General features: G+C 43.5%; 1 protein-coding gene and 1 long non-coding RNA gene across 11 annotated transcripts in view; one reads left to right on the top strand and one right to left on the bottom strand.

The window, feature by feature from the left end:
- The first annotated feature begins 10,124 nt into the window (after window positions 1-10,124).
- The window catches only part of ADAMTS3 (ADAM metallopeptidase with thrombospondin type 1 motif 3), a 320,013-nt gene continuing 303,187 nt past the window's right edge, over window positions 10,125-26,950 (top strand). For 5 of the 10 annotated variants that reach the window (XM_089302664.1, XM_008267763.5, XM_089302660.1 and 2 more), the window contains exons 1-2: window positions 11,356-11,487; window positions 12,710-12,737. In XM_089302664.1, coding sequence (XP_089158790.1) covers window positions 11,419-11,487; window positions 12,710-12,737 — 97 coding nt within the window. In that variant the 5' untranslated portion in view covers window positions 11,356-11,418. Of the gene's footprint in view, window positions 10,404-11,355; window positions 11,488-12,709; window positions 12,738-26,950 lie in introns of those variants that run through there. The other 5 variants (XM_070048039.2, XM_089302658.1, XM_089302659.1 and 2 more) reach the window with 2 other exon arrangements.
- LOC138843559 (uncharacterized) lies at window positions 11,286-12,244 on the bottom strand. Its single transcript, XR_011378404.2, has 2 exons — window positions 11,857-12,244; window positions 11,286-11,476 (listed from the first exon to the last, which is right to left on the bottom strand). It is a non-coding gene; the product is annotated as an uncharacterized LOC138843559 (long non-coding RNA).

Here is a 26,950-nt window from a genome sequence, read left to right on the forward strand (position 1 = left end):
ATCTGTGTGGTCAGAACTTGAAGGAAAGAAATCATTGTGGTTGAACAACCCCGGCTGTGGAGACTCTGCTCTTCTCCCCCAAAGAGTTGCTTTGCACCTGAGGTTCTAATGGGGTGCTGATAACTTCCCACAAAGTGGAATTTCAAGTGCCCCTCTTCTGTGACAACAAGGCGAAGAGGCCCCAGGTTAGGTGGTTCGGGGGCTAACCAGTTATACTTCCCCCCTAGAATACATTCAGTACACCACTGGCATTTTGAAAGTCTGAGAAGGAGAACTCTGAAACTCCAGAGGAATCATTTGGCAACGATTTTTCTTAAAGGCCTCTGTGAACGTTTGCAGTTGCAAATCGTGAAATCTGTCAGCAAAGAAGCTTCCCATAGAGGAAAGCAATGGGTGACTTTGAAGTCAGAAAGGCATAATTCATCTTGATAAATAATCAGGCAAGCTTGAACAGTCATATCAGGAGGTTAGCTCAGAACCAACTTGAAGTAAAGGAACAATTTCTCAGCCAGTGCAAAGATTCTTACCAATCCCTTACAGAGTTCACTGTGTAGTCTGTATTTGTGCTTACACTAACCTATGGGAAAATACATCTGGACTTTGTATTCGTGGTTGATTTTTTATTTTTCTCAGAAAGTCATTTACATTTTTTTAAATAAAGTCTCAGAGAACGCCCCAGGTTTTATTAAAACCGGGGTTGACCTTACTTTTCTGTTAGAATCTCACGTCTGCATTGCACACATTTAGGTTTCAAATCTGTGATTTCACAACCACAATCAGGATGTTCAAACGATGTTACTTTATTTATTTATTTTTTGACAGGCAGAGTGGACAGTGAGAGAGAGAGAAATGTCTTCCTTTTGCGTTGGTTCACCCCCACAATGGCCGTTGCGGTTGGTGCACCACGCTGATCCAAAGCCAGGAGCCAGGTGCTTCTCCTGGTCTCCCATGCGGGTGCAGGGCCTAAAGACTTGGGCCATCCTCCACTGCACTTCCGGGCCACAGCAGAGAGCTGGCCTGGAAGAGGGGCAACCGGGACAGAATCCGGTGCCCCAACTGGGACTAGAACCCGGTGTGCTGGCGCCGCAGGCGGAGGATTAGCCTATTGAGTCGCGGCGCCCACAATGTTACTTTATTTTAGTTGAATCTAATAAAACCATTTTCAAGGCCCAGGTCTCTGAGCCGACAGGAGATTCAACCTATTAATTGTTCTCACTTCATGGAATCGTACCCTCACTAAATTCTGAGGGCAGCCCCTTCCAGCCTTGATGACATGGGTTACCACCTAGATGTTGTGTGTCCCGGCCTTTGTGGCCTGGTGGGATGCACAGGTGCCTGGGTCTGGGCTGGTTCAGGTACAGCAACAGCTCTGCCCCTCCAAGACTTTGATGTCTCCATGGACTGTGGCTTCCCAGGCTTTCTGGGAAAGCCAGATCCTGATATTTCCCTGTGTTCTCACCTGTCAAAAGCATCTACTTCTCTACCCTTAAGATTCTGGGAAACAAAGCAAGGACAAGCTGTACGTGGGGGACATTTTCTCTTTTTAGTCTTTCCTTAAAGCAAGGGGAGCATAGAACTTGGTGTGTTGGGGGAGTTGGGGGGTGAAGATGGATAGAAAAAAGAAAGAAGACACAAAATAAGTATTTGCTGCTTGATGGTGGTCAACATCTTTTGTGGAATGTTGTCTTTATAAGGCTAATCTCTATCTGCAGATTAATAGCACATCATGTATCTCATAGAAGATGAAAAAATAGCTTTTTCTAGAATGATCAACTGGTTTAACAGGACAGTTATATATCCAGACACAGGATTTAATGAGACCTGATTATATGGATATAAGGAGGAAAAACAAACACTTTGAATTTAAGAAACTTTCTATGTGGCCTAAATACATATACTAGAATATTGGAATTTTGAAGACTTTCTGTGACTTGTGTCACCACCTACCTTTTCTACTTAAATCTAAGTCCCTCAGGCTACAGGGCCCAGAGAGTGTTTTAGGATTATTTTTTCAATATGAGCATCAGCAAAATGGTCCTTGAACTGTCTTTGCTTTGAAGAGTAACCTCAGAAAGTTCAGTGAATCTCAATACTTATTTTCAGTAAGGTGCTAATGCACAGCAGATTGTGAGCAAATTTCCCTCCTCAGTGCAGGTTCATCACGTGAGCAGTTCAGCAATGCAGTGCCTAAGGGGGGAAAAATCTGCCATGCGTTCCTGGGGCCACCAACCATTCCTAAAGGGGTTGCAGATTGTAATTTTTTTAAATTAATATTTAACCTCTCAAACTAGTTTTATTTAATGTACTTACTGTGTAAGGAAGTACATGGCTCAGTGACTTTTTACTAAAATCACTTTTGATTTCTTAGTCAATCCCACAGAGATGCCTAGACTTATTTCTACCCAGTTCTGAATTATATGTTGATTGTGTATAATGGGTGTTTAGTAAGGAATAGGGGATAAAATTAGATCTTATTCTAAACAGCTCATGTTTGTTTTAATGTCACATGGTTCCCATTTTCTGTAATTACCTACAAATACTGTGGCCTTGCAACTCACAGTGTTTCTGAGAACCAGTGACATAAGCATCACCTGGGAACTCATTGGAAATGCCCAGGCTTTTGATTGGATGTTTGGGGCAGTGGTTTCGACAACAGTTGGAGTAACTGTATAGCATAGTGGAGTGCCTGAGTTCAAGTCCTGGCTCTGCTGTGACTCCAGCTTCCAGCCAAAGCAGACGCAGGGAGGCAGTAGTTGATAGCTCAAGCGCTTGAGTCCCTGTCACCCATATGGGAGGCCTGGATTGCATTCTGGCTCCTGGCTTTATCTTGTCCAGTCCCAACACTTTGTAGGCATTTGGGGAATGAACCAGAGGATGGAGCGTTTGTTTCTCTCTCTCTCTCTCTCTCTCTCTCTCTCTCTCTCTAATAAATGAAATAATAAACATTAAAAACAAAGAAATGCCCTATTCTAGACTTACTAGGTCAGAATATGCCTTTATTAGGATAAAATAGAATCAATATTTGATTAGCCACATTTAGGATGACTTACCTGTGAAGTTCTTGAGAAAAACAGATACCAATCTTCCCCTGTAGATTTACAGAATAGCTGAGGTCGTTCACAGTATGTGCTTTTTAGAAAACCTTTGCAGGTCAATTTCTTTTGTACACCTACACTTTCTCTAGTGGTGGGAAGAAAACTACATAGTATGTAGTGACCTGTGTTTTCAGGAAACATATGCTATCAGAGCACACATTTAGTTCAAATGTTGGAACTTATTTTTTTTTTGAGTGATCAAGTTTACAGATTTGTGGGTTAACTGAAGTTTATAGGCTTATATCACTTCCTCATGTTATTAATAATTTGAGTTATTAAAATAATTGAGACCAGAGAATATTTAGGATAATTTTTACCAAATGTGTAAAAAGTATTAAATGCCATTAGAATATATGATTACATGTTGTTACATCAATAGCAAAAGTTCTCTCTGAAATATTCATTTTTTTGAAGACACATGAAGTGATTTTACATTTTAACTGTCTGTACTAAGCACTCAGCACTTGCAGTTGCCAAGATAGTGGTAGCTCCTGAGTTCTTGCTTTGTTTAGTGTGACAGAAACAGATTAAAAACCCTAAACATAAATCCTAGAGTTCTTTCTGAACATAAATGACTTTTTGTGATAATAGCAACCAAATAACAGCAGCAACAATTTCTAGCTTGATTATATCTTTTATCATCTGGCTGACATCTATTTACATAATAACCCCAACTTTCCAAATCACAGTTCAGTTTTTCTTTTGTCTTGATTTTTCTTCTGAAAATGCTAGATTCTAAGTCTGTGTTTTAGGGAGAGACAGTCAAGACTGATTGTTGATTTAATGACTAATGTTTCATTTCTTTGGTGGATTCTTTTGTCAGTTTTCACTTTGCTAATTATTCCTAGCTCCAGTCTGGAATAAGTTAATTGCTACCTTAATGAATGCATATAATATCCTGAGAACTATAGAGTTGATCTTATTTGAAAGTTGTTTTCATGAGGTAATTGGGGTAACTTTGAGTAACTCAATACAATGCAAAGATTTGTTTTTCCCTAAAAAAAAACCTTATAAACATTTTATGAAAACTTTGCCAGACATTGGATAAATAATATGATAGCTTGGAAACTAATAATATAAGTATAAACTATCCTTGTTAGTTTGAATGCACTGCACTGACACTCAAAATACCTTGTTTCACATGTGACAGAATTATAGTTCACTGCTTGGTCACTGGATTGAATGCCCAGAAGATAACTGCCTGCAGACAGAAAGGAGTTGATTTTCTATCCTAATCTCAAATATCTGTAGGAAATGTTATGACAGAATTTGATTTGCTAACCAGCAGTAACAATTTTTAAATGGAGGGGTTCTCTCAGTCGTAATTTTAATATTCGTCCCCATAAAAACTCATTATTTTGAGTGCAAATTTTGAGCACTTGAGTAAACTTTTGGCTTGTATGCACCTAAAGTCTTCTATAAGCAAATCCTGGTTAGCAATTGTCACTGCTACTTGGCAAGATTTCTTACTCTCAATAAAGCCCATGGAGTCCACCTGAAAATTGTGAAACCTAATCAAGATTAAAAAAAAAATAGTAACCAACCCACAATCTCTGGTACTGAGATATATCTCCAAATTGTTTTACAGCATTGAGTTGAGATGTGCAGCAAACAACTCAGTTGTGAAGTTAGCAATTTGGTAGCTTTCTAAAATTCAAGTGTTAGTGTGATAATTAGTAGAGGTCAATTTGCCATTTATTTGGGGGACAGAGAAGCAGAGAAACAGAGGTTTCTCATCTGCAGGTTCACTCCCCAAAGTACCACAGTGGTTGGAACTAAGCCAGGCAGCTGCTGGGAGCTGAGCACCTAATCCACGTCTCCCACATGGGTGGCAGGACTCCAGTTGCTTGAATCAGGAAGTTAGCTATTCATTACATGTTTACTGGATTCTCTACAATGTGAAAAGCACTTCCACACATCTCTGATTTTGAACCTCTGACTCTAGAAGGATACATCACCCGTTAATTTATGAACCTAGGGACCTGGGCCATTTTCTACTGCTTTCCCAGGCCATAGCAGAGAGCTGGATCAGAAGTGGAGCAGCTGGGACTTGAACTGGCATCCCTGTGGATGCTGCCACTACAGGGCTTTACTCACTATGCCACAGCACTGGCCCCACTAATCTATTTTATCACGCATTCTGCTCTATTAGAGTTGCTTGAGCCTGCAAGAGAGAAATCCTGGTATAAATGCAAAGTAACCTGACAATAGTCTTAAATGCTTTGCTATGAAAATAGTTATATCTATTAGATTATGCCATTATAAGGAACATTTGAAAGCATTTTACATTTTAATTGCTCCCTTGTTTCTGTTTAAACTCTGGCCCTAGGAAGACTCTGATCTTCCATTTTAATTCAGAGTTTCCAAGCAAAAATGTTTTGAAGGTTTGAAGAAACAAAGACTATAAAAACAAAGGAAGGTAGACAGTAGTATCTGTTTCTGTAAGTGGAGTATGAAAAGCTAGGAACAATAATAATTGTGAGTCCAAACACTATTAAGGAAAGCCTGTTTATGGTGTGAACCATAGTGAAGGATGCAATCAATAATCCCAAGAAAAAGAAAGGAAAATCAAGTGATATTAGGAATGATTTTCCCTCTAGATTGTTCCATTGTGGAATTATTCTTCTAAAAACAAATGATTAAATAAAAAATCCTGGACACCCAATTTTATCCTTGTGGGATAACAGTTTTCCTCTAAAGGAACAACACTGCCTCCACCACTAGCCAAAGCCTGAGCCAGATGAACTCATTGGGCTTTTCCGTCTTGAATTTCTTGACCCCTGTACTCATAAATTTTCCTGCTCCTTTTTAAAAATCATTTGATGCAATTTATGAACACTTGGTGAAACAGGCCGAAGTTGGAAATAGCTTATTCACTGATTTAGGGGGAGTGAAAACAGCCTACTCATTTCACTATATCAGTAGGGACAGTAAATGTTCACTCCTCACTTAGTCCACATATATTCTTTCAGTGCCTGTGTGTGCCAGTCTCCATTCTGAGTGTGAAAGTTTAGCATTCTAACTCCTAACAACCCAATGCCTTGGTTAAAAAAATAGGAGTGATGTATATTCAGCATACTTAATTCTTTGACCCATCAATGAAAAGGACCTTATTGAATAAAGTGAGAGGGTGTTATGTAAGAATGAGACTGACGGTGATTCTTGCCCTCACTGAGCAAAAAGTAATTCTGTAGGAGGACTCTCCAAAATATTCATGGAGAATGCTGATCATGAAAAACTATGCATGGATTTTAATTGTTTTGCACCAAAACAAACTTATGTTTTACTTCTATTTTCTATGAACTTTTTGAAGTACCTTCATACTATTGCTATCAGCTCTATGTTCTCATTTTTTAAGTCCTATAGCTACATTCTATCAGGGCACAAGGGCAGGAGTGGTGTGTGTCGAGATATATTTATTTGAAAGGCAGAGTTACAGACGGGGAAGGGCAGGGAGAGAGGGAGAGAGAGAGGGAGAGGTCTTCCATTCACTGGATGGATCTCCCTTCCAAATGGCTGCAATGTCCAGGAGCCTGGAACTCCATCTGGGTCTCCCCCATGGGTATTGGGGGCTGTTACTTTCCTAGGGGCATTAGCAGACAGCTGGATCAGAAGCAGAGCATCTGGGACTTAAATCTTGCTCATATGGGATGCGGGCAGTGGCTTAACCTGTTGCACGAAAACGCCGGCCCCTCTAATATTCCTCTTGGTAGTTGTAGGTGTCAAGAATCCCAGAACCTGGAATAAAGCTCATCAGTAGGTGGGGGAAAGTGAATTGATTTTGCCTGGATATACTGCAGATGCAGCACTGAAAGTATTCTGTAAAATCCATGGGATGCAAACTGTGCTGTATGTTGGTGTGGGGGAGAACAAAGTAGGGCCAATGGCCTCAAGGACTGTGCAATTTTTTTTTTTTTATTTTTGACAGGCACAGTGGACAGTGAGAGAGAGAGAGACAGAGAGAAAGGTCTTCCTTGGCCGTTGGTTCACCCTCCAATGGCGGCCGGCGCACCGCGCTGATCCGATGGCAGGAGCCAGGAGCCAGGTGCTTTTCCTGGTCTCCCATGGGGTGCAGGGCCCAAGCACCTGGGCTGTGGAGAGCAACTCAGACTAGACTGTTACTGGAATTAAGACTTATTCTATGCATCTGCTCTCCCACAATATGGCGCTGAGAAGGGAGTAAACTTCTACACAGCTGCCTCCAGTTCAACCAATAAACAGCAGGACCTGCTCCTGATTGGAGGAGAGCAGCGTACTCGGCGTGTGGGTAGCAGAGTTGGGATTGGTGGAAGAGGACTATAAAGGAGGAGAGAGACAACATGCACCAGGAACATCTATCTGAAGGAACACCTGAGGAACATCTGAGCAGCCCCCGAGAGAGCTGGCCGGCGGTATGTCGCTCCCCCGCGGAAGTGGGGAAAGTGGCAGGGGGCCCGCCCTTCCACGGAGGTGGAAGGGACGGTAGCCAACCCGGGAAGAACCAGCAGCAAACCCGGGGAGGGCCGAGCAGACCAAAGAACAGCGCAGGGTCCTGTGTCGTTCTTCCACGAAGATGGGGAGCGACACTGGGCCATCCTCCACTGCACTCCCTGGCCACAGCAGAGGGCTGGCCTGGAAGAGGGGCAACCGGGACAGAATCCGGCGCCCCGACCGGGACTAGAACCCGGTGTGCCGGCGCCGCTAGGCGGAGGATTAGCCTAGTGAGCCGCGGCGCCAGCCAAGGACTGTGCAACTTTGGGAAGAGGAGGCCATTTAGGATGCAATAACACTCTGGACTTACACTATGAACAAAGCTGAGTGCAAAATTTCTTAAATTTGACCATGGGAATAAATGAAAAAATTATCACGTCTCTAATGAATACTGACAAGTGGATGTTAATATATTAAAAGTGGGAAAACTGAATACCGCCCTCCTCCAAAACACACACACACAACCCCCCCCCCCCCCCGCCCCGCCAAAATGCATGTAAGAATGAACTTTTTAAAAAAGTTATTTGAGAGTCAGGGAGACAGAGCACCCATTTACTGGCTCACTGCCCTCTTCTCTATGATGGCTAGGGCTGCTCCAGCCCAGGCCAGGTCAGGCCAAAACCAGGAACCAGGAACACCAACTCTATCTCCCATGTGGGTGGCAACGTCCTAGTTAATTGAGCCATAAATGCTGTTTTCCAGGGTCTGCATTGGTTAAAAATGGGAATCAGGAGTGGGTACTGAGGCATGAACCCAGGCACTGTGACTTGGTATGGATACATCTTAACCAGTGTCTTAAACACTAGGCCAAACAGCAATCCCTGGTTGATGAATACCTTGCTGTGAGAAATAAATCTTATTGATATATTTTGTACACAATTATGACAAGATATACATAGACCTTAAACAAAAATCTTCAAAAGACAACCTCGGAATTATAGCTCTCTTAGTTGACTGCTGACAACTGAGGTTGTACAGTTAAAATGTTTATAACATGGCTCCTCTTTATCCATAAGGGATCATTCCAAGACTCCCAGTGGATGAGAGAAACCATGGAGAGTGCTGAACCCTGTATGAGTACATATGTTATCACTTTCATCCACCGTCACAGTAGCCCCCACTGTGTTTGAGACAAAGTGTGCTAGACGGTTTATGTGTCAGATCATGTTGATTTTTGAGATTTTTTTCAAAGACAGTATTATTAAATTGATTTTTAAGTTGAGAACTTGGAGACTTAATCTGCATGTGAATGCAATCTACCCCGTTTGAAATTCATTTTACTTTTTTGTGATAGCATTTCCCCAACTGTGGTCCACAGGTGATAAAGCATGAGGAAAAAGTCATTCCTGTTATACAAGTACAACCAATCACATCTCTCTCCCTGTTGCAATGCATTTGTGAAATTAAGGTTCCTGTGATGTCACAAGTAAATAAATCCATTTCATTTTGTTTACCTGAGTAGTTCACAAACTTTGAGTTTTTTTTCCTGGTAAAATATTTAATATTCTAGGGAATACTTTGGACACTGCCACCATAGAGTATATTGAGATAACCTTATTAATAAGCACTCATTTAGAATCAAAGGAACAGAACTACTTTATGCTTTTCATCAACATTTGTCACAGTGAGGGTCGTGACCCAGTGGGTTGTGAAATCAGTCAAGTGGGTCCTGACGAGTATTTGAAAAAAAAAGAAAATGAATAGGAAGAAAATATCAGGTTTGCTGCATGCAGTATGGGAAGAACTAAATCAGGCAATTTCTATGGATCACAACATACAATGCATGTATTGAGCTTGTCCAAAAGTGTTTGAAGCCACTGCTTTCCTGAGCTTTAGGCCATAACGAATGTCTGGATGTTGTAAAATTAACACACAAAAAAAGACTACTGACACACCATAGCTCAAGATGTTATTACTTACAATCAGAGCTTCAGAGCTGAACTATCTCACAGGGGAGAAACCTAAAATAGACTCTCACGGACTTTCCAAGGTCAGGTAGCTGCTGGCTGGCCTCCCACCCAATTCTCGCGTACTCTATTCTTTCGCAGCTCTGTGCAAATTGACAACATTTTTTAATATAGAGAATGTTTCATGTTATTTCTTTTTAATGAGTAAGAAAACCGTTCAGTAAATCATTCTGGGCTAGCAAGTCAATGACAGGTTACAAAAACGGTACAGACTTCAGTGGAAGGAAAAAAGTCATTTAGAGATACTTCAGCGCTGGGGTCTACTTCCAATGCCACCTAATAACTGATTAACCTAATTCCATACAGTATTATTAGGTGGGGCCATTTAGTTATGCGGTTTCTCATGTGTGCATGTAAACGCCCCGAAAGTAGGATTCGGGGAAGACCTAGCAGACGGCACACCACTGCATACCCAGTCTTGCAATGTGTTTGTTAAATGCACGCACCTCTCTAGGAATAAACAATGAATCAAAGTTACAAGAAACTCTCCCAGAGCATGTTTTATATATATAGAGAGAGAGACCAGCCTGACTTATTGAAGCATCTCATAGCGAAACAGGAGCTTCTCTGGCTTTAATCAGGCAGGCCGCCGCAGGGCCGTCTCCAGGTGTAGACATTACTTAAATGTGCGCCGGATCTCTTCCCGGGAGGTGGAAGGCGGAGGTCGGGAGTCCCCGCCGGCCGGGGAAGCGCCCGCTGCCGTCCACCCCTGGGAGTGGCCTCGGCTGGGACTGCGGCCAGCCCTCAGGTTGGAGCCGTCTCCACGCAGGCGGCTCCGGGCCACCGTGGGCAGAAAGCCTCTGATAACTTAATCTCGGTGTCAGCCGGAGCCGCGAGGCCTGTGGACTCCGGTGATAAACGCTGGCTTCCGGTGAGCCCCGGCAGGGACGCGGTCTCTCTCCCAGCTCCGCCAGACCGGGGAAGCAAAAACAGGCGCTGAAAGAAACGGGGGGCGCCCCCCGGCCCCGGGACGTGGGAGGCGACCGGTGTCTGCAGCCGCTCCCGCCGGGAGGGCAGGGGAGGCGGCCGGAGGTGACTCCTACCGGCCGCGGACCCTCCCCCTGCCTATAATGAACTCCACGCGCGTCCCGCCAGCCCCTCCCCTCGCTCTCGTCGGGGGCCAGCAGAGGCTCCGGGGATGCCGGCTCCGGGCCGGGCCCCGAGAGCCCCCGACGGTTTCCACCGCTGCCCCGGGCGCGGGGGGCGCGGGCCCGGCCCGTGTGACGTGGGCGCCGCGGCGGGAGGGGCCGCCCGGGGGGCGCGGGGCCGCCTTATGAGCGCCCGGCGGGGCGCGGGCCGCGAGCAGACGGCCGCGCGGCGAGCCCCGGAGCCGGCGAGCGGCGCCCTCCTCCCTCCGCCTCCGCCCGCCGCCGCCCCTCGCTCCTCGCTCCTCCCGCCCCCCTCTGCGTGCGCGGCGGAGGCGCCCTCTCGCTGCCTCTTTCTCCCGCTCGCTCGGCGCTCTCGCCAACGCTCGCTCCAGCCGCCGCGCGCTCCGGGGCGCCCGGCCACTCTCCGCGCTCCGCTCAGGCCCCCACGGCGCTCCAGCCTCCTCGCCGGCGCGGCGCGGCGCGGGGCGCGGGCCGCGGCAGCCCCCGCTCCCTGCAGCTCTCCGGGCGCAGCCCGTGCCGGCGCGCGCTGCACCTTCCCCGGCTGCACGCGCGGGCGGCGAGGACGGGCTGAGGTGCAGCGGGCAGAGCCGCCGAGAGCGGGGGGCCGGTCTCAGAGCTCACGTTTCCTTCTCACTGAAGCAAAGCACAGAAGAACATTTTGTTTTTATTCTGCCTTTTTTTTCCTTCCTTTTTTTTTTTCCTTTTGAACTTATTTTGGGGAGGGGTTTGCTCTGGGCATCGCTCTGCCCAGCAGTTGCAAAGGGCACTCGACTCGTGATGGTTCTCCTGTCACTTTGGTTGATAGTAGCCGCTCTGGTAGAGGTTAGGACTTCGGCTGATGGACAAGTAAGTGGAAAATAACAACAATCAGAGACTCAAACCCAACCTTTCCCTGGAAAAGTTCCTCCCCTCTCCCCGCTGCTCTGCCCCCTCCTCCCCCACTCTCCCCTGTTATCTTCCGCGTCAGGAAGGGTGGTGTTTTTTTTGGGGGGTGTGGGGGTCGACTTGCAGGGGAGGCTGTGACCCTCGCCCCCAGTCCGGGGCCCGGGCTGGTCCCACCTGGGGCCGCAGCCACTCCGCATCCTCGGGGCCCGCGTCCAGGCGTCCGCTTTCCGGGGGGGCGGGCTGGGCGCGGGAATGAAGTTGCGGGCTGCCCGGGCGCCGGTGGCGGCAGCCCGAGCCCGGCTCGCGGGGCTTTCTCTGCGCCTGACTCACGGCTGTCTCGGGCAGCGGGACACGAGGGTTGCAGGAAGTCCTGGGGCCGGACAGCGATCCAGTAGACACGTGTCCTGGGAGGACCGCGGCCGGGCTGCAGTTTGACAGTTGGGGCGGGGGGCCGGGGACGCTTCCTGCCCGGCGTTTTCCTGGGCAGCGGCTGCCGGCGCCGGCCGCCACCCTCCCCTCCTCTCCTCTCCTCCCCGCTCCCGCTAGGGGCACAGCTCCTCCCCCTGTTTAAAGCCGAGCGGAGGGCGGCCGTGTTCCTTTCGGGCCCTGCCCCCACCTTCGGGAGCTCCAAGGTGAAGCCCGATGCTCGCGGAGGCTGGGCCGGGCGAGCCGCTGGCTGGCTGCAGATCTCAGCAGCGCGGGGCCGCGGGGCAGCCTCTCAGTGAGTTAGGAGAGCTGCCCTGGTCCCCGCTGGAAAGTAGGGAATTTTGTAGCTGACTGGGGACCTGCGAGCCTGTGGTGAATCTGGCCCCCTCTGAGGCTCCTTCCCCGCCCCGTTTAACTTCACAGCCTTTTTCCTCTAATCTCGACCTAGTACTGAACCCTGCAGGGTCAGTATTTATTTATCAATTTTTGCTGGCTTTGTAAATACTAAATTAAAACGAAAACTGGAAAAACAGCCGTCTTCCCTAATATTGTTGCTGAATCGGCGGTCCCTGCTATCACAAGAGCCCTGCGCAGACCTAAGGTGCAGCCTGTAGGCATCAGTCCCAGTCTCCACCGGCTCCTGATTAGCCAGCTCCTGGAAAGCATTCGTGGGGGAAATGAGACGCACAGAGGTGATAAGATGAAACCCAGTAACTGTGTCTTTTTCTTACTCTCCCTCTCCCCCGCCCCCTTCCAGGCTGGTAATGAAGAAATGGTGCAAATAGGTAAGCCTCATTCTCAGATGTCACTCTTATCTTAGTTTGAAAGTAGGGGCCGCAGTCAGCGAAGCGAAATACGTTTCTGACGTTTTTCCCATTGGTGGGTAAAAGAAATATAATTTGTAGTCCAGGAACATTTCCACTCTTCTCCTCCTCTTCCTGGATGAGGGTTGCACTTTGCTGGGGCTAAATTATAGTGATGTGAAAGTTGCCCTGCAGTCGGACTTTTGAAGCATCAGGTTGGTACTGCCTTTGCACAGGCCACTGGTATGTACTGGGAGGGTGACGGCGGGGCTGGGAGAAGGCTCAGACATGAATAAACTCAAGGCAACCACTTCTGCAGCCTTAGGAGGAGCGCGTCTGATTGGAACAGAAAGCAAGCTGTAAAATGCTACAGAGAGGGAAAATGGAGTACAAAGCATGGAAAGTTTCCCTGCTTCGATGATTTCACCAATTCCATCTTCCTGAAAATAATTCTCTGCTAATGTGTAAGGAACTGTTCAGGCCATTTGCAAATAGCACTTACAACCTCAGTGTTACCATGTAATGGGGATTATACTCCCATTTTATGGGTGAGTAGACTGAGGTTCAAGAGGTGTAAGGGATGTGTAACAGAGCCTTTCTTGAACCAGTTTACAAGAATATATTCGGAATGCAGAGACTGCAAGTCAGGTGGCAAGAAGCCAGGTTACATTTAGAGTCTTTTGTGCACAGTTTAGAGTCTTTTATGCACACTTTACTTGGGTGACTTTAAATATAATTTTTTTTGGTCAAGTGTTAGTCTTGGTAAATTCCATATTTGCTAAGTGAAATCTTAAAGTCTTGTAGGAGAAAAGTTTTCATTACTGCCGCTGCAAACATTGTTACAAGTCATTGGCTGTTTACTAAATGCCGTGCAGAGCAGTGGCTAATGGCTTTCGGTGCATGTCACCTGGTATCTACAGTCACTGTGTTAGGTAGGGAAACCATCATGCCTATCTGCCAGAGAAGGAGAATGAAGCTTGAGAGGTGGTTCAGCTACTTGCTGTAGTAGAGTAGAGGCCGGTGCCTGTTCACTGATAGGGGGTGGGGTGGGCAGATCCAGGCTAGAGGTTGGTACTGATGGCTCCTTGACTTAGAATGGGCCTACATCCTGGTAAGCCCACTGTGAGTTGAAAATATTGTAAGAAAGATGTATATTTAATATACCTAGCTTACTGAACGTCATAGCTTGGCAGCACAGTAGTCTGTAGCATTTTGGGGGTGTGGGTGGTTTCCCCTCCTCATTGGGAGCTGTAGCTACTGCTAGGCATCGCAACCGTGTATTGCACCATGTCTCACGAGCCTAGGAGATCAAAACTCAAAATGTGAACCAAGGTTTCTACTGAAGTCATACGGCTTTCACACCATTGTGAAGTCAGAAAAACTATGTGTTCATCGCATATTGTACACCAACATATGTCAGAATGCTCCTTCCTACTGAGGGCCTAACTTTGGTTGGTCTCATCTGCAAGTGTAGACTTTCATGGCAAGGGCAGGGAGAGGAGAGTTAGATGCACTAAAAAATGCAGTGTCAATGATGGAAGAGATATTTGTCATTTGCAGTTGATAGCATTTGGCCATCAATCTAAATCTTTTTCAAAAAGGATTTGATTCTTTTTTTTTTTTTTTTAAAGATTTATTTATTTGAAAGTCAGAGTTACACAGAGAGAGAAAGAGAGGCAGAGAGAGAGCGAATGAGAGGTCTTCCATCCACTGGTTCATTCCCTAATTGGCTGTAATGGCTGGAGCTGCGCCGCTGATCCAAAGCCAGGAACTTCTTCTGGGTCTCCCAAGTGGGTGCAGGGGCCCAAGGACTTGGGCCATTTTGTACTGCTTTCCCAGGCCATAGCAGAGAGCTGGATTGGAAGTGGAGTAGCTGGGACTCAAACCGGCACCCACATGGTATGCCAGCACTACAGAGAGCGGCTTTACCTGCTATGCCACAGTGCCGGCCCCAAGGATTTGATTTAAAAAAAAAAAAAAATCAATCCCCAAAAAGGTAAAAAAAAAAAAAAAAAAAAAAAAAAAAAAAAAAAAAAAGAATCTTATTCTTAATTACTTAAATATGTTATTACTTAAACATCTCATCTTTTAAATATGAAATGAATGTTTTAAGCTTGCCCATTGTACCAAAGTAACATTCACAAAATGTAATATATATTGCTGTGATAACATTTTCAAGTAGAATTAGAATGGTCTCATATAAGAGACCTGGTATTGAGCTTCATTCCTGTCGTTTTGTTAATGTAAATTACTTTGGTAGACGCCCCCTCCCCCTCTTTTGCAGGGAATAAAGAGTACAGGTGTGCTTAAATTTAGAGGGAGGCAGACAAGTCAGTTTGGAAAAGAGGAGGGCAAGGCATTGCTGTAGATGTATTTGTCCCCATAATCTTCTGTTATAGGAGTTGTCACTTTATTTTTATTTAACTATTTTCAAGTTGAACGAAGAGGCAAAGAGTAGGTAGACTTCGGCTCACAGGTTTTGTGATAGCTGTCACTTGACTTTGGGTTCTAGTCACTTGTGTAATTCTGAAGAGGAATTTATAAATATTTAAGAAAATCTTTTGGAGGTTTGATAAAATGCGCTCTTATACATATAGTTGCCCTATCCCCCAGTAATTGATTTAAAAGTGGTTTTCTCTAACTGCCCAGAGGTGCTGTTTGATCAATAATGCATTAGGGAGAGACTAGTAAGATTTGTAGGTTTTATTTATTTATTTTTTTATTGCTTAAACAATTGGCCAGAGTTCCATGGCAGTGACTAATTTACAAATAGTTTAATTTCTCAGGAAGAGATAACTGTATGTTAGAGGTAAACCTAAATTGTTTGGAAGCTAAATTATAGAGAGGACTGGGTGTTGAACTATAATATACATGCAGGATAATGCACCTAAATAGACGCCTTGCTGATTCTTCACAAAGCATTTGCTCTGTGTAAATGGCTCCTGGATCAGTGCATAGGCTGTTAGAAGCATTCGTACCCATTTCATGCCACACTCTCCCCTGATGAGCCATCACCATTCTCCTGATTTCTAATAGGTTAATTTTGCCAGTTCTCTGCACTTTGATAAATAGAACCACAGTCTCTATATATGTCTGCCAATACTTATGTATTTATCTATCTATGTGTATTTACTGTGTGGCTTGGGAAACACATTTAAAACTAACCTGATACATTTCAACCCTTTAGAGCCTACAGACTTTAATTTAGGAAGGGAGAAGGCAGTTTGTGATAGGGGCAGCATAGAATATGTATGAAGTCATCACCTATGCAGGGTCTCACATGGGATATTGCTGCTTTCCTCCTCTTTCTGGCCAGTGCAAAAATGCCCCTCGTGGTTTGTGGACAAGTATGATTCACCCTAGAGAAAATGGGTAACCAGGTTTTGAACTCTGACCTAGTTCTGTGCCTGTCTGTCAAGCAGAGAGCAACTTTCTCTCTACCTGTCTACTTTCCTACCTACTTACCTACCTACCCCCTTACATATATTCATACTTGCACATTTTTGAGTGTGTTTATTTATACATGTGTAAGTATGTTTCATGAGATCATTAATGTATTTCTGAGGCATATCAGGAAGTTCTTTCATTCCTGACTCAGATTATGGCCTTGGTGGAATGCCAAGGGTAATTATGGGCGGCTGGCTGGCTGGCCGAACTGGGTAAGAAGATTGGCTCTGTGACACATGTGGCTTAGGACATAATCCGAATCCTGTAGAAATGGGAAAACCTGAAAAAGAATTCTGAGTCCCTTTGTTTCATAAATTACTACTTGGAGATTACCTAGGCTATCATTTGAGGAAAAATCACAGTGATTTTCAGCTGTCTTCCCCACTCTGTTGAGACTGAGGCATGTTTATCCTTTTCTGCCCTAAGTTTCTGTTTCCCAGTTGCAAATTCCATTACATTTCACTCTTAAAAATGTGAAGTTGCTAATCTTGTCCACTCAGATATCTAGTTTACTGAGATACTTTCTCATTATCAGACAGTGTTTGGTTTTCAAGGTTTACAGTGCATCACATACCTAGTTTTGGGATATGGTAAGCATTGCCACTGGTGTAGACCTCTGAGGGCAAAGACTTTGGCTCCATCACTGCTGTATCCCAGTACATAAAACAGTACTTGGTAGTTTGTTTTTTTTTAAGGTTTATTTATTTATTTTAAAAGCAGGGTTACAGAGGGAAAAGGACAGGGAGAGGAACAGGGAGAGAGAGATTGATCTTCGATTCCCCAGTTCATTTCCCAAATGACTGCAATGGCATGGGTTGAGCCAGGCTGAAACCAGTAGCCTGGAACACCACCCAGGTCTCCCATGGTGGTGGCGGGGGCTCAAGTACTTGGACCATTTTATGCTGCATTCCCAAGGGGCTTTATCAGGGAACTGGATTGGAAGTGTAGCAGCCAAGACTTGAATTTGAGGCCATAGTCTGCTGCCCCAGTACTTGGTACCTTGTGGGTTTTCACATATTTGTTATTCAATGAAGAGATCTAGTAAGCAAGGTATTTTCATGTTGGGATTTGTCTGCATTCTGGGTATCCTTATATGTTCTTGGTCCTCAAGAAAATGAGGATAATGATGCTGGCTATACAGTAACTCAGTGTTACCAAGACCTCTTAGGACTGACTCCTTTTTTCAACTCACAAAGCACAGGTGCCATGACCTATTGGTTTTTGTGCTTAGTAAGTGCAAACAGGAAAGATGAATTGAAATCTAGGTGCAATTTTGCAATACCTACAAAATTTTTAATACTCTACTTAGGATTATTCCCCTATTATGTCAGGAATAAGATAGGCCAAATTAAAATCTAGCAATGCAGTTTGCCAGCAACCATACAAAAGAGGATGGTGGACAAGGCAATTTACAAGTATCCTGTGTAAAGTTTACAATTTTAGCTATCCAACCCATTATTCTTCTATTAGCCAGGGTCAAGGAATTGGCTTTATGAATTTAGCCCACATGACTCCATCATAATGGTTAATGTTAAATGCTCAAACTTCTTAGATTAGATGTTATTAAGTGTAGTGTGTTGTATGTCACCAGAAATGTATTGCTGTTGTCTAGCTGAAATATTTCTTCCTAATTCTTTCACTTCTCACTGTACTGAATATTTTTATAATATTGCTTAGAAATGTCAGGAAATCCTCAAGGTTGCCTCTGCTTGCCAGAGGATGATCTTTAAGCATTCTTTGCTTGTAAGTAGCCAACCTAGGTTACCTTGGAAATTCCAAGGGACAATTCCAAATTGCCTGGTAAAATCCTGAGTGGTTGTGATATGAAGAGATTGATTGTATTACTTGGACTAGATGGACTTAGAGTATTGGTGTATATGGAACTTGAATGCTTCTCCAAAGAGGGGTGCTGTTACTAGAATCTTGGGAATCCTCCCTGGTGTTCCTGTAATAAGATCAGCTTTTATTCCTACTCCATACCGTTACTCTAAATAGTGGAGTTACTCTTTTAACTAATCATTTTTTTTTTTTCTAATTAGGGGCCAGTGCTGTGGTGCAGCAAGTTAAAGCCCTGGTCTGCAGCACTGGAATCCCATATGGGCAATTATAAATGTTTCATGGATTCCCACTGTATTCTACAATTTTTTTGTGTTCTCTGGATTTTTGACAATCACTCCAGATTCCAAACTGCTGTTATAGCTTAGTGTATATTCTTTGTCAGTCTTCTTTCAATACACAGACTGATTTTTATATACCTTTTTTGCTTTATTTAACATTTGAGTATAAGTTTTTTATATCATTTCAAACTTCCTGTGGACATCATTTTAATCCCATCATGCTAATATATCCTGGTTTATGCAATCTCTTTCTTAAGAGTATCAATTTTCTCACTATAGTGAATGTTGCCACAGTGTTTTCTGCAGATCTCTGACTGCGTTTCACATGACTGCTTTAGGAGCAAGACCTGGAAGTTGGTTATTGAGTAAAGACAAATTAACAAGGTGTGTTTTCACAAATGGCTTTTGGAACCACCTGTACTAACTAAACTCCTCTAGCAGTATAGGAAAATGTTGACTTTTATAAATTTAATTATTTAATTTTGGCTTCATTCTTGATGTTTGAATGTAATTTTAGTATGGTTGTATGATCTGGATAATGCAACAAATTCATTGTTTTTCTGGTTATCAGATAAGTATTCAAAAGTACAAACAATCATATTCAGGTGTTTTGATAATCTTCTTAATACTGTAAAGATACATCCTTCATAGGATAGAACTGACAGCTGTGTATTCTTTGAAATGGATGGTGAAATGTTGGAAGTTTTCTATCATAATGAACCTCTATTCTCACATGTAATTGATCTATCCTAATTCTCCAAGTAAGCTTGCTTGACTTTGCTGACTCAAGGGAAATCCCTAGGAGACATTTTGTGGTAAAATGTCAGACTATTGTTTATAAAAATGATTGCCACAAAACCAGCAGGATGAGTCTGTGGATTTTAGGTCAAATTCTGAGCTACATGAAATAGTATTTCTCATTCTTAAAGTGAATGATGAAACAAAAATAATTTTTAGGAAATGCGTGCAAACTAAATACATACATTCTCAAGTATTGTGGTCTTAGACATTAAGTCACATTTCCTATAATTATTTGTTCATGCTTAGTAAATGTTTATTTTAAAATTTTATTTACTTAAGGCAGAATGACAGGGAGAGGGAAGCATACACGCAGACACAGAGGGAGAACATGGACGTGCAGGTTCACTCCCCAAATGCCTACAATAGCTGGGCCAGGCAGAAGCCAGGAGCCAGGAACTCCATTTGGATCTCCCATGTGGGTGGCAGGAACACAAGTACTTGAACCTTCATCTGCTGCCTTCCAAGAGGTTGGATTAGCAGGAAGCTGGATGGGAAGCAGAGATAGAACTTGATGCCGTGCACTTGGATATGAGATGGAGGCATCTAAGTGACCCCTTAACATGTTCTGCTGTCACACCCAACCCGGTAAATATATTTAATGTGCATATACAGAAATAAAAATAGTAATTTAAATCATTATTCGTAAGAGCTAGTTCTTCCTTCCTTCACATATAAAGCATCTTTTTTTACATGCAAATTCCATGACTTAATCTAAACTCTAAACTATGTGTGCAGTAGAGAACCTGATAGTGTTCATCATCTCTCTTCCATCACATAGCACTAGCACAGACTGCCGACTAGTGTGGTTTAACATCCTTACTCACTTTCTACCTGGTGACCTTAAACTTCTCAAAGTGTCGCTTTCTTACATAAAACACAGGCATAATGCTGCTACTTACCTCATAGAGTTGCTATGATTACATGAGGATTCAGAAAATGTGGACAGTTGGCAAGCAAGCTATAATACTAGCTATTATTCTTATTCTGTCTGCTAAACTTGTGCTTTGTTAAAAAAAATACAAGTTTACTCAAAGAGAGGCATTTCATTCTAATTCAACTTTTTAGATAGGCATGCTGTCATGCTTGCCATGTTGTATCTCCAGGAACCTTAATTTACTGTGCCATGGGTATGTAAATTATCCAGCCCCCCAGCTCGCCATGTGTCAGTTCTTTTAGAGTTCTGTTTTCATATATTCTCTTCACATTGATGTTTCAGTGTATTTTTGCTGATATTTGGAGTATTGCAGTTGGGGGAGGATAGATGAGTAAAGAATAGTGCAGTTGGATTTGGATTTGCACCAACTATATTTTGTGCACACCAGGCATATTTTTTTTTCACTTCCTTTCATCTTATTTGTTGTAATTATCTTCTTTCCATTTCACGGAGAGAAAAGGCCTGTATAAGTCACAAGACTTTTGGATGTGAATGATAGACACCCAGTTCACACAGATTAAAGAAAACAAAATTGATAAGGGAATCAGATGTAATTGGTTCTAGAGTTCAAATAATGTTAGGGATCACACACTGTCTTCCCTTTCCTCTTTTGTCCTCCCTTTCTCTCTCCCTGTTTTGTTTCCACTTTTCCTCTGTGTTGGCAGTGTTTCTCAGGATGACACTGGTGACCACTCCAGGGTGTGGCAAAGAATGTTGCCAACATCTCTAGGCTGTCATTTTACTTTTCATCCCACTAGACTGAACACCCCCCTTTTTTGGACAGTTCCAGTAAGTAAGGCTTTTATTGGCTACTTGACTTAAGTCATAATCTTGTCCTTGAACCATTCACCATGGTCTGGGGATGTGGTGTTCTCATTGGCCTGGACTAAGACATTTTACCCCTGACTTACAGGGGCTAAGAGTAGAGTGGGGAATGGCTAACCTGGAGGAAAATAGGGGAACGGTTGAAGGAGGGGTAGATGCGGGGGAGTCACACATGTACAATGGTGGCACAACTGAGAGCACTTTCCAGGCCATTGGATGGGAAGTGGTTACTGTTAAAGGCAGAACAATGGCCCCTCAGGGATGGCCATGTCTGAATGCTTGGAACCCATGCCCATGTTATGATATGTGGGAAAGGGGGATTATATTTGTAGAAAGAGTTAAGGTTGCTGTTCAAATGATCTTAGAGTAAAAATAGAGGATCCTGGATTCTGTGGATGGGAGTCCTTATAAGTGGAAGAGAGGATCAAAGGAGAACCTTCTAGAGAGATGGCAGGATTGAAAGCACTCAGTCTGATGTTCTGGCTTTGAAAATGGAAGAAGAGGACTGCAAGACAGGCAGTGCCCGGCAGGTGAAAATGCAAGAACAGAGGGAATCTTCCAGAGCTTGCCGCAGAAGGAAGCCCTGCCAACACCATGAGTTTTGCCTGGCATTGACCTGTTGCAGACACTTGACCTCCAGAATTGTGAGAGAATTCATTTGTGATGTTTTAAGTCACTAAGTTTGTGGTACTTTGCTAGAGCGGCATAGAAAGCTCATGTAGTGGCCAGATAGACCGCCCCTGTTTCTCATACATCTATTAGACCATAAGCTGGACTGCTTTGTATTTAGGAAGTATAATTATCACAAGTTTCCATGAAAATCTTTAAAAATGCTATCTACGTTTCTTAGCTATCTTATTTTCCTTAGTCTTTGCCCCTGGGAACAAATGCTAATTTTCATGGCTTTACATTCTAGACTTAATCTTTCAAAGTGATATCCATCAAAGAATTCTAAGAGGCTTGAGAAATACTAATTTGTAGAATGTAAAATGTAGCTCCTAAGTCTGTAAAATTTCCAGTGACGAGAAGTATAAATAGAACTGCTTTTTTTTATGTTTTAAAATAATTATTTATTTGAAAGGCAGAGAGAGAGAGAGAGAGAGAGAGAGAGAGAGAGAGAGAGATATCTTAAATTTGTTGATTCACTCCCCAGTTGCCAAATGGCTGCAATGGTTGGGACTGGGCCATGCCGAAACCAGGAGTCTACCTCTGCATCTGGGCTTCCCACATGGTAGCAGGGGCCTGAGCACTTGAGCCATCTTCTGCTGCTTTCCCACACAGAGAGCTGGACCAGAAGCAGAGCTGTCAGGACTGGAACTGGTGCTCTGATGTGGGGTGCTGTGGTTGCCATCAGAGGCTTAATCCCCTGCACCAAAGTGCCAGCCCTGGAAGTGCTTGTTTACAAACCAAGATTGGGCCAGCATTGTGGTTTAGCAGGTAAAGCCACCACCTGTGACGATGGCATCCTATGTGGGAATAGGTTTCAGTCCTGGCTGTTCCCCTTCCCATCCAGCTCCCAGCTAGTGGCCAGGGAGAAGCAGCAGAAGATGGCCCAAGTGTTTGGGCTCTTGCACTCATGTGGGAGACCTGGAAGAAGTTCATGACTCCTGGCTTTGGCCTGGCCCAGCAATGGCTGTTGTGGCTATCTGGGGAGTGAACTAGCGGTTGGAAGATATCTTTCTCTCTGTCTCTGTCTCTCTCTCTCTGTAACTCTGACGTTGAGATAGATAAATAAATATTTAAAAAATAAACTTAATTTGTTATCATGTTCTATTGATATTTCATCATTTTAAGATGTGACAGACAAAGGAAACTCTTGGGTATTTTTCTTGAAAGCATGCTTTTTCTTTTCTTGAAAGATCTTTTACCTGATTTCATGTTCTGGAAGACCAAAGAATGTGCTGTTTTTTCCTAAGTGACTTTCCTGAACATAAACATTGTGCAATTGAACAAATATTTGTTAAAAAGACAGATTTTAAAAAATGAGAAGAATTTTTAAGTTCTCAACTCTTTCTTTTTTGATTAGGAATTTTTAAAAGTCCCAGTATCTTTTTTTTTCCCAAAAAGCTTCATGAAAGATGTTTAACTATGAAAATGGATTTTCAATAAAACATACACGCACACAGACAAACACAAACCAGAAAGTCTGTGCCTTGTGATAAGAGCCTAGAGGGGATGAAGAGGGAAAACAAGGGCTTGTCTGGATTCAGAATTTCAGTGTATCATAATTAATTTTTAATTGCTTTTGAGAGAAGATGTGTTCCCTTCTCTGTGAGTGTTTATAGCCTCACTAAGTCCTTTGGCATTTGGTGTCCTCTTTAATGTCCACTCTTCCCCTTGCTTGTATCTTTCTTGAAGCAGCTGGCTCCTGTCATTTCTGATGAAAGTCATACTCTTACCCTCAGCTCAGGATTTGGAAATGTTATTGTTGGAGCTGCTGCTTGGGCTGATCTTGAAAATGCTTCTTTGATTTCTTTCTTGAGGCCAGATTATTGCATCCTGAGTTTATACCTGATAAAGGAAATTGCCTATGTGAACTGCTTTTTGGTAGTAAAATAATCAGCCAATTCTTGGGAGAGAATCTCATCTTGTAGCTTGGGTCATGGAGCATGGCTTGTTATAAACATACTGGATGTGAGGCCCTTGGTGGATACTGAATTTAAGGTCCTTCTAACCACATCAAATACCAGGCTCGGGTAGGAGTGTAGGGAGAGAGGGCTAAGGGGTGCTGGGACACGGAAGGATTCTGAAACCAACTTTTCTTCTGTAGTTCCAGTTACAGATGAAGATGGTGATGATAATAATATTGGTTCCTTTTTTAAAAAAGATTTATTTTATTATTTGAAAGAGTTATAGAGAAAGAGACAGAGAAAGGGAGCTCCTCAGTCCATTGGTTCACTACCCAAATGGTCAAAACAGCTGGAGCTGAGCTGATCTGAAGCCAGGAGCTTCTTCTGGGTCCCCCACATGGGTGCAGGGGCCCAAGGACTTGGGCCATCCTCTGCTGCTTTCCCAGGTGCATTAGCATGGAGCTGGATCGTAAGTGGAGCAGCAGGGACTTGAACTGGTGCCCATGTGGGATGCCAGCACTGCAGGCTGGGCTTTAACCTGTGGTGCCACACTGCTGGCCCCAATTGGTTTGTTTCTCATTTACTGAAAGGTTACTGGATAGACCAGCTTCTATATGCCCCCCATGGAGCCTCACTTCTGGAACGAGCCTGCACCTCTATTCTCATATTCATCTTTCTCTCTCTCTCGCTCTTCCCCTCTTGCTCTCTGTCTCATCCGCTTTTTCTTTCCTAGCAAAGGTACACTGATGACATTTAAATACAGTCAAGACACTACAGCTCTGCTCCAGAGAGCTTAAAATCTCTGGAAGACAAGACCTAAGCATAAACCATTTCTCCTATAGAAATTTTTGAAGCTTTTATACAAAGAGTTCACAGTCGGTGTCAAATGACTTGACAGAGCTGTGGGAGCTCAGACCAAGAAGTCTGTATTGTGTAGACAAGTCACTGGGAAGTTTTTGGAAAAGATGAGGCTTGAGGTAGGCCTTCGAGACTCTACTGGCTGGATTTGCACACATGGAGATAAAGCAGTGGTTCTTTACCCTGGAGATATCGCCAGGTAGAGCTGTAAAGGCAGGTCTGACAAAACTGGCTCTAGAGAGCATCTTGGAAACTTTCAGTAGGCTAGTGTGGAGACGATACAGAAATTAGGACAGAGTATAGGGGGTCTCAAGTGCCCAGCTTAGGTTGCTTCTCCTCTGATTTTTTTTTTCTTGTGAAATGAGAGGTTCTGATTAGCAAATCTCAAGCCTAATGTGAAAAAAAGAGGGAGAGTTTTTGAATGTATTTTATTATGAAGGCAATGATGAACCATTGAAACTATTAAAACAGAGTATTAGAAATTGCTAGAATTTATTGAGTACAGCTGCCCCCCCCCCCCCCCGTCACTATGGAGTTATATTCCAGTTAATTGATCATAAATGGAAGATGCATCGACTAGAGCTCACCTAAGAAGCAGTTCAGCTCAGCAGTATCGCTCACTGTAGAGTGTTGCTTGTTACTCTTGTGATCACGGGGCTGCCTGGGAGCTGCACTCACTGCCACTGTGCAGAGCTACTTACCGCATGCCACTAACCTGGGAAGAGATAGAAGTCCAAAATGCAGAGTATGGTTTCTATTGAATGTGCAGCACTTTCACGTCATTGTGAAGTCAAAAGGCTCTAAATCAAACCATCACAGGTTGGGAAACTTCTGTGCTTCAACTGTTTGCTAGGTAGTGTTGTCAGTGCTTTGAAGTGGTCCAATCATTTGATTTTTGTTACCCATGAAGTAAATACTGTTACCTTCTCCAAGTTGACAGATAAGAACTGACATTGACATAGAAAGCCTGAAGTGACCAAAGTGACTAAGATATAAGTTGTGAAACCTAGGCATTTTAAATCTGAGGATTTAAAATAATGTTCTTGGAAGTTATTTAGATAGTGTTTTGCTTTCATTTATACAGTATTTGATATTGAGAAATTCTGTGTGAAGAGTTTGGACTTGGCAGCCCCAGCTTTTCAGTGTGAAGTGATAAAAATTGTTGAAAGAGGAGGAGTTAGCTTGAGAGAAACTTCTAAGGAAAAATCAGTAGGCCTTGAAGGTATCCCATGGTAGAAATGTTGAAATGAAGTCTCTTTCTTTTTTTTTTTATTTTTTTAACTTTTATTTAATGAATATAAATTTCCAAAGTACAGCTTATGGATTACAATGGCTTCCCCCCCCCATAACGTCCCTCCGACCCGCAACCTTCCCCTTTCCCACTCCCTCTCCCCTTCCATTCACATGAGGATTCACTAGCAATCAGGGAAATGCAAATCAAAACCACAATGAGGTTTCACCTCACCCCGGTTAGAATGGCTCACATGCAGAAATCTACCAATAATAAATGCTGGAGAGGATGTGGGGAAAAAGGGACACTAACCCACTGTTGGTGGGAATGCAAAGTGGTTAAGCCACTATGGAAGTCAGTCTGGAGATTCCTCAGAAACCTGAATATAACCCTACCATTCAACCCAGCCTTCCCATTCCTTGGAATTTACCCAAAGGAAATGAAATTGGCAAACAAACAAGCTGTCTGCACCTTAATGTTTATTGCAGCTCAATTCACAATAGCTAAGACCTGGAAACAACCCAAATGCCTGCCCATCAACAGTAGACTGGATAAAGAAATTATGGGACATGTACTCTATAGAATACTATACAGCAGTCAAAAACAACGAAACCCGGTCATTTGCAACAAGATGGAGGAATTTGGAAAACATCATGCTGAATGAATTAAGCCAGTCCCAAAGGGACAAATATCATATGTTCTCCCTGATCGGTGACAACTAACTGAGACCAAAGGGGAAACCTGTTGAAGTGAAATGGACACTATGAGAAACAGTGACTTGAGCAGCTCTTGTACTGATTGTTGATGTACAATGTAATACTCTTTCCATTTTAGTAGTTTCTCTTTTTTTTGTTCTAGTACTATTGTTTGAACTCTATAATTAACACACAATTATTCTTAGTGTTTAAATTTTAACTGAAAAGTGATCCCTGTTAAATATAAGAGTGGGAATAAGAGAGGGAGGAGATGTACAATTTGGGACATGCTCAATCGGACTTGCCCCAAATGGTGGAGTTAGAATCATGCCAGGGGATCCCAATACAATCCCATCAAGGTGGCATGTACCAATGCCATCTCACTAGTCCAAGTGATCAATTTCAGTTCACAATTGATCACACTGATAGGTCTAAGAGTCAAAGGGATCACACAAACAAGACTAGTGTCTGCTAATACTAGCTGATAGAATCAAAAAGGGAGAGAACGATCCATCATGGGAAGCGGGATCCACAGTAGACTCATAGAATGGCAGATGTCCTAAACAGCACTCTGGCCTCAGAATCAGCCCTTAAGGCATTTGGATATGGCTGAAGAGCCCAGGAGAGTATTTTAGTCATGGAAAGCCAAGACACTCTGGCCAAAAAAGAAAAAAAAAAAAAAGAGGACCTAAATGAAAGATCTCTGTGAGTGAGATC

The sequence above is a fragment of the Oryctolagus cuniculus genome, chromosome 8 (genome assembly GCF_051225735.1).
Source record: "Oryctolagus cuniculus isolate XC-2025 breed Fujian yellow rabbit chromosome 8, ASM5122573v1, whole genome shotgun sequence".
Lineage (NCBI taxonomy): Eukaryota > Metazoa > Chordata > Mammalia > Lagomorpha > Leporidae > Oryctolagus > Oryctolagus cuniculus.